Here is an 8,012-nt window from a genome sequence, read left to right as displayed (position 1 = left end):
CCTTCAGTGAATTCAGTTGAGCCCGATGAGAGGGGATACAGCTGTGCACATGTCATCATTAACAGACGTCGTTTAAAAGTGACGTTTGAGTGAACGAGGACATCCCAATTAATACCTGAGGACTCCTCTGTCCTCGCGTCACCTCCTCGTGTCTCTCGCTCGCATCTTAAGGAGGCGGAGCTAAGACGCAAGGAAGGGACGCGAGTGAGGGAAAGGAGGAGTCGAGGAGGGGTATTGAGATGAGGCCAGTGTTGCCAACTTGGCGACTTTCTCGTTAAATTCGGCGGCTTTCCAAACCCTCCGGCTACTTATTTTTGTCAAAAGCGACTAACGACTAATTTAACGACTTGTAATGGTGTTATTAGGGACTTTCTGGTGTTTGGAGACTCACATATTGTTCAGCAGTTAACGAGCCGCGGGTGCTGCCGTGAGCCCCTCTGCCCTCCCATAGTACTCACAGGCGCTCAGACTCACAGTTGCCTCCCGCAGCAGCTCAGCTGCAGTCAGAGCAGAGAGGAGACAGCCACACTCTCCCGCGTCGAGACGGCAAATGATTTGCGCATGAGCGGGATTTAAATGTAAAATGTAAATGTTTCTTCACTGTCACTGTCACACTATAATAAAGAACTGCCTTTGCTTTGCTTTGACTCACACAGCCTCAGTCACTTAATCACCTCGTCCACTGTGTGTGTGCCTCTGTGACAAGCTAAACATCCACGTAGGTCATCATGTCACAGTCTAAACTGTATTCACAAAAGTACAGAAAGGAGTGGGAATCAAACCCTGAGTTTATAGGATGGTTGAAGCCATTTATTGGAGATGACACACACGGGCATACTATACTGCCTTTATTGTAAGGGAGATTTCTACAAAAAACTACTTTCTACTTTTTCTAATAGAGACATTTTTGATCTACTGTCGTCTGGATTTACTCTGTCTGGTGGTTTCAAGTTTTGATCCTTGAAGGGGGTGGAACGTTTTTTTACCACTATTAAATGATATGCAAATTAGGCGATGACGTCATTTAGGGACTTCTGGCGACTTTTCGGACAGCCAATAGCTACTTTCCTTACTATGGAGTTGGCAACACTGGATGAGGCTCAAGTGTAGCAGATCCCTCTGAAAGACGGTCGTACACTTGACTGATGATTTCTCATTTATTGAAAACTCCAACAATCAACGTAAGAGCTACACAAAGACACAAAACAACAACTACAGTTAAGCTTCATCCATATTAGCATCACTTTAGCATACCATTAAACAAGTGAACCGCAAAGTTATAAAACAGTGTGAACGAATCAGGACACATGTTTATATTAGTTAACACTAACCTTGTGCCTCTTGCTAATACTTTAATGTAAACTTTTTCTTTCTATATCGCCGTATTTAAATGTAGATATCTCCGTTAATGTCTGTACTTTATCTCCGTTCATCTCCGTCAAGTGTTTTTCTTTGGGAACAGTAGCTTCCTGTTAATAGCGCAAAGTCGCCTTCTAAATAAAAGCATGTCTAAATAAAACAGGAAGTTGAATTAAATTATAGAAATGTAAACAATAGCAATGAAAGTAACAAAAACAATCCTTTTCAGGTTCAAAAGACACAAATTGGGTTATTTACATAAACTATTCATATTGCAAATACATTTTTAACCAGGAAGGGAAGACGGACATGGATATGACCCATGTGATTTGCAATATCGAAATATATCGTATCGCAATACTTAGCATATCGTAGAATTGCAATACTATCGTATCGTGGGGAGCCTGGTGATTCCCACCCCTACCCCTTACTGACCTGAGAGTCTCCAGTCTGCAGTCTGGACTCTCCAGAAGATCTCTCAGCAGCTCCACTCCTGAATCCTTCAGAGCGTTGCTACTCAGGTCCAGAACTCTCAGATGGATGTTGGACTTCAGAGCTGAGATCAGAGCAGAACAGCTGATCTCTGACAAACTGCAGCTCTCCAGTCTGAATAAAGAAAACATGATGAGGATAAAAATCAGTTTATAATCCAATCAGATGTTCAGGTCTGAAATGTGCAGCTCATCATTACTGCGTCCTAATCAATGATCTTTCCCTGAATAACAGTGACCGTCATTCTGTTATTGAGGATCATCATTATATCAGCCTTCTGTTTATTATCTGTGAAAACACATCTAAATGATTGGGAACATAAATATTTCTATGTCAGAAAGTAAACAGTTCCAGTCTGAATAAAGAAAACATGTAACTTTAGAAAACAATGTTCCTGTTTGAAATAACTCCAGGTTTAATAATCTGTTCAGAGTTAAACAGGGTTTTAATGTCACAGATGATGTAGAAACAATCCACTGATAATCTGGATCTTTAACTTTGATCAGATGTTTAACAACTCCTTCATCTCCCTCACAGCTCATCAGTACTGACAGCATCTCCACTGACTCATGGAGCACAGAGTGAGTCTGTGGAAGCTCAAACACTCTCCCTCACACATTCACCTTCTCTTTGTTAATCTGATCAATATGCAGTCATTAGCAAACATGGAAGAAATAACAATTAAAATGTATTTGTTCAAATTCAGAAAATCATAAACACAAACAGATCTGTATGAAGTGCAGTCAGTGAACTGACCTGAGAGCCTCCAGTCTGCAGTTTGGACTCTTTAGTCCAGAACTCAGCAGCTCCACTCCTGGATCCTTCAGAGTGTTGTCACTCAGGTCCAGATCTCTCAGATGAGAGGGGTCAGACTTCAGAGCTGAGGCCACGACTTCACATTCAGTCTCTGAGAGTTCACAGTGAGTGAGTCTATAATAACACATATATTACAACATGTGTTAAAACAAGAGGAAACATTATATTAACTTGAAGCATTTGATGAAAACATATTTGACATATGTTCTGATTGAGATTTGCTGTCAGTCCATTTTATATTATATATAATAATATATTATAGTAGAGTTGAATGTGTTGTCAGTGTGATCTGACCACATGTCTGTGCTCCTGCTGTCACTGACTGTTACCAAAAGAAACAGAAATTAAAAGGTCCCCTATTAGACTGTTTCTCATCAATATATTATAGGTCTCAGATATATCCAGAGCCTGTCTCTGATTGGCTGAAACACCAAACAGATCATCGCAGCATTACCCATAATCCCCTCTGTTTCAGCCCTGTTTCCAAAGTGCTGATTCTCTGTCTGTTACTTTAGATGAAAATAAGGAGCCCCTCCCCACGCCCCTCTGAGAGAGATTTGGTTACAAAGAACTCAATGGTGCTCTAGGAGGAGATTCAGGTGATAAGGGGGGGGGGGGGGGTTACCTTGGTTGGTGATTGGCTAATGGTTACACAAGACAAAACATCGTTATGACATCATCAAGTGGCCAAAATCTGATCAGCTCATTTTCAGACAGGTTTTTATAGAAATGGATCAAAAAGAGAGAGAATCTTTGTTCCTGAAACTTTCAGAGTCTCTTTCCACAGAGGGGACACATGTTGATGAAGAAGAGACATGAAGAAGAGGGGACACATGTTGATGAAGAAGAGACATGAAGAAGAGGGGACACATGTTGATGAAGAAGAGACATGAAGAAGAGGGGACACATGTTGATGTAGAAGAGACATGAAGAAGAGGGGACACATGTTGATGTAGAAGAGACATGAAGAAGAGGGGACACATGTTGATGAAGAAGAGACATGAAGAAGAGGGGACACATGTTGATGTAGAAGAGACATGAAGAAGAGGGGACACATGTTGATGAAGAAGAGACATGAAGAAGAGGGGACACATGTTGATGAAGAAGAGACATGAAGAAGAGGGGACACATGTTGATGTAGAAGAGACATGAAGAAGAGGGGACACATGTTGATGAAGAAGAGACATGAAGAAGAGGGGACACATGTTGATGTAGAAGAGACATGAAGAAGAGGGGACACATGTTGATGTAGAAGAGACATGAAGAAGAGGGGACACGTGTTGATGTAGAAGAGACATGAAGAAGAGGGGACACATGTTGATGTAGAAGAGACATGAAGAAGAGGGGACACATGTTGATGTAGAAGAGATATGAAGAAGAGGGGACACATGTTGATGAAGAAGAGACATGAGGAAGAGGGGACACATGTTGATGTAGAAGAGGGGACACATGTTGATGTAGAAGAGACATGAAGAAGAGGGGACACATGTTGATGTAGAAGAGATATGAAGAAGAGGGGACACATGTTGATGTAGAAGAGATATGAAGAAGAGGGGACACGTGTTGATGTAGAAGAGGGGACACATGTTGATGTAGAAGAGGGGACACATGTTGATGTAGAAGAGACATGAGGAAGAGGGGACACATGTTGATGTAGAAGAGGGGACACATGTTGATGTAGAAGAGATATGAAGAAGAGGGGACACATGTTGATGTAGAAGAGATATGAAGAAGAGGGGACACATGTTGATGTAGAAGAGATATGAAGAAGAGGGGACACGTGTTGATGTAGAAGAGGGGACACATGTTGATGTAGAAGAGACATGAAGAAGAGGGGACACATGTTGATGTAGAAGAGACATGAAGAAGAGGGGACACATGTTGATGTAGAAGAGACATGAAGAAGAGGGGACACATGTTGATGTAGAAGAGACATGAAGAAGAGGGGACACATGTTGATGTAGAAAGAGACATGAAGAAGAGGGGACACATGTTGATGTAGAAGAGACATGAAGAAGAGGGGACACATGTTGATGAAGAAGAGACATGAAGAAGAGGGGACACATGTTGATGTAGAAGAGATATGAAGAAGAGGGGACACATGTTGATGTAGAAGAGACATGAAGAAGAGGGGACACATGTTGATGTAGAAGAGACATGAAGAAGAGGGGACACATGTTGATGTAGAAGAGACATGAAGAAGAGGGGACACATGTTGATGTAGAAGAGAACATGAAGAAGAAGAGGGGACACATGTTGATGTAGAAGAGACATGAAGAAGAGGGGACACATGTTGATGTAGAAGAGACATGAAGAAGAGGGGACACATGTTGATGTAGAAGAGACATGAAGAAGAGGGGACACATGTTGATGTAGAAGAGACATGAAGAAGAGGGGACACATGTTGATGAAGAAGAGACATGAAGAAGAGGGGACACATGTTGATGTAGAAGAGACATGAAGAAGAGGGGACACATGTTGATGTAGAAGAGACATGAAGAAGAGGGGACACATGTTGATGTAGAAGAGACATGAAGAAGAGGGGACACATGTTGATGTAGAAGAGACATGAAGAAGAGGGGACACATGTTGATGTAGAAGAGACATGAAGAAGAGGGGACACATGTTGATGTAGAAGAGACATGAAGAAGAGGGGACACATGTTGATTAAGAAGAGACATGAAGAAGAGGGGACACATGTTGATGTAGAAGAGACATGAAGAAGAGGGGACACATGTTGATGAAGAAGAGACATGAAGAAGAGGGGACACATGTTGATGTAGAAGAGACATGAAGAAGAGGGGACACATGTTGATGTAGAAGAGACATGAAGAAGAGGGGACACATGTTGATGTAGAAGAGACATGAAGAAGAGGGGACACATGTTGATGAAGAAGAGACATGAAGAAGAGGGGACACATGTTGATGTAGAAGAGACATGAAGAAGAGGGGACACATGTTGATGTAGAAGAGACATGAAGAAGAGGGGACACATGGTGATGTAGAAGAGACATGAAGAAGAGGGGACACATGTTGATGAAGAAGAGACATGAAGAAGAGGGGACACATGTTGATGAAGAAGAGACATGAAGAAGAGGGGACACATGTTGATGAAGAAGAGACATGAAGAAGAGGGGACACATGTTGATGGAGAAGAGACATGAAGAAGAGGATTTTGCACAATAGAAGACCTTTAAATAAATCACATTAGAGATGTACATATTTAAATGTTAATTAATATTTGGATGTGAATAATTAATGTTTAATAATAATAACAATTCATTACATTTTATTATAGTGCTTTTCCAGGTGCTCAAAGCGCTTTACAAATAGACATTACACACATCAGACATGTAACATCATTACTGTGGACAATACCCAGAGAAAAGTGTTCAGGCTTCTCTGAGCATCTGAACATGTGTTGTGAACACAAACACAATTAACAAACCAATAAAGTTTCAATATTTTAAACTGAATACCATCAGATGTTCTCAGTATATCAGCATTAAGACATAACTCTGTTATTGGTGGGAAATGATATAGATCTGATTTTAAACTCCAACACATTGTGATAAAAACGTGTTTAATGATAAATAAACTACTAGAAAGTAATAATAACATGTTTCTGTGATAACTGTAAGTCCTGCTGTGTGGTGTGATCACATGCTGAGAAACCTCTAAAGTCCTTCATGTGTTTGACATGTCGCCTCCATCACTCAATATGAAGAGAGAAACAGTTCAATTTAACTATCATTATAAATAAATAGAAGAACAGTGTTGGTTTTATTTTGCTCTCAGTATTTAAACAGCAGAAATGTTATAGTGTTTATTTGAATAATTAAACATCTGATCCATATTAGTTTATAAAGTTAATCACATCTGGACTTACTTGGCCTTCCTGCAGTTCCTCACAGCTGGAATCAGTCTCCGTCGTCCCTCCTTTGATGTGTTGTACTGATCCAGGTCCAACTCATCCAGAACCTCCTCTGACATCTGCAGCATGTAGGCCAGAGCAGAGCAGTGGATCACAGAGAGATGATCTGATCTGTTCTCTGACTTCAGGAACTCTGTGATCTTCTGATGTACTGAGTGGTCCTTCATCTCTGTCAGACAGTGGAAGATGTTGATGCTCCTGTCAGGAGAGATTTCATCACTGCTCATCTTCTTCAGGTTCTTGATGGCTCTCTGGATGGTTTCTGGTCTGATGTCTTTGCGACCCAGCAGGCCTTTGAAGAGTCTCTGGATGGTTTTTGGACGCTTGTCTGAGCGACCCAGCAGGCCTCCTAACAGTCTCTGGTTGGACTCCAGAGAGAGGCCGTGGAGAAAGCGGACAAACAGGTCCAGGTGGCCATTTTTACTACTGAGGGATTTCTCCATGGCTCCCTTTAGGAAGACATCCAGGGATGGGTACTCCTGATCACTGTTGTTACTGTTCTCATCGGGCCAGTCTCCCTGCAGGAAGTCCTTCAGTACCTCTGTGTCTCTGTTGGTGTAACAGTGGAACATGTAGACTGCAGCCAGAAACTCCTGAATGCTCAGATGAACAAAGCAGTAGACTGTTTTCTTGAAGATAACTCTCTCTCTTTTAAAGATCTCTGTACAAACTCCTGAGTGCACCAAGGCCTCGGTGACATCAAGGCCACAGCGCTCCAGGTCTTCTTGGTAGAACATGATGTCTCCTTTCTCCAGATGTTCAAACGCCAGCCTCCCCAGCTTCAGAAGAAGCTCCCTGTCAGCCTCCGTCAGCTGCTGTGGACTTGTCTCATGTCCCTCTTCATACTTCTGCTTCTTCCTCTTGGTCTGGACCAGCAGGAAGTGTGAGTACATGTCAGTGAGGGTCTGGGGCAGCTCTCCTCTCTGGTCTGTAGTCAACATGTGGTCCAGAACTGCAGCAGTGATCCAGCAGAAGACTGGGATCAGACACATGATGTGGAGGCTCCTGGAGCTCTTGATGTGAGAGATGATTCTGCTGGACAGGTCTTCATCACTCCATCTCCTCCTGAAGTACTCCTCCTTCTGGGCGTCAGTGAAGCCTCGTACTTCTGTTACCCTGTCCACACACTCAGGAGGGATCTGATTGGCCGCTGCAGGTCTGGAAGTTATCCAGACGAGAGCCGAGGGAAGCAGCTTCCCCCTGATGAGGTTTGTCAGCAGCACGTTGACTGAGGACTGCTGAGAGACATCAGACACAACCTCATTGTTTCTGAAATCCAGAGAAAGTCTGCTTTCATCCAGGCCGTCAAAGATGAGCAGCACTTTGCAGACAGCCAGCTGCTCTGCTGTGACCTTCTGTAAGGTTGGATGGAAAACATGGAGCAGCCTGAGAAGACTGTACTGCTCACCTT

General features: G+C 42.6%; 1 protein-coding gene across 1 annotated transcript; it reads right to left on the bottom strand.

The window, feature by feature from the left end:
* Positions 1-706: 706 nt before the first annotated feature.
* Positions 707-6,702, bottom strand: LOC117472671 (ribonuclease inhibitor-like). Its single transcript, XM_034117993.1, has 3 exons — positions 6,557-6,702; positions 2,608-2,781; positions 707-743 (listed from the first exon to the last, which is right to left on the bottom strand). The coding sequence occupies exons 1-3, from the start codon at positions 6,667-6,669 to the stop codon at positions 707-709; spliced, it is 324 nt and encodes a 107-aa protein (XP_033973884.1). The 5' UTR covers positions 6,670-6,702.
* Positions 6,703-8,012: the final 1,310 nt, after the last annotated feature.

Source organism: Trematomus bernacchii, unplaced genomic scaffold (assembly GCF_902827165.1).
Source record: "Trematomus bernacchii unplaced genomic scaffold, fTreBer1.1, whole genome shotgun sequence".
NCBI lineage: Eukaryota > Metazoa > Chordata > Actinopteri > Perciformes > Nototheniidae > Trematomus > Trematomus bernacchii.
The sequence above is the reverse complement of the archived record's forward strand: the minus strand, read 5'-3'. Positions and strand labels throughout refer to the sequence as shown.

Excerpts from the sequence above, each read along its gene's own strand:
- LOC117472671 (XM_034117993.1), bottom strand. The coding sequence starts at position 6,669 with ATGCTGCAGATGTCAGAGGAGGTTCTGGATGAGTTGGACCTGGATCAG. Across the intron at positions 2,782-6,556 it reads AGGAACTGCAGGAAGGCCAA|ACTCACTCACTGTGAACTCT; the intron begins GTAAGTCCAGAT and ends GTGTTATTATAG. Across the intron at positions 744-2,607 it reads TGCAGACTGGAGGCTCTCAG|TTTAGACTGTGACATGATGA; the intron begins GTCAGTTCACTG and ends TTGTGAATACAG.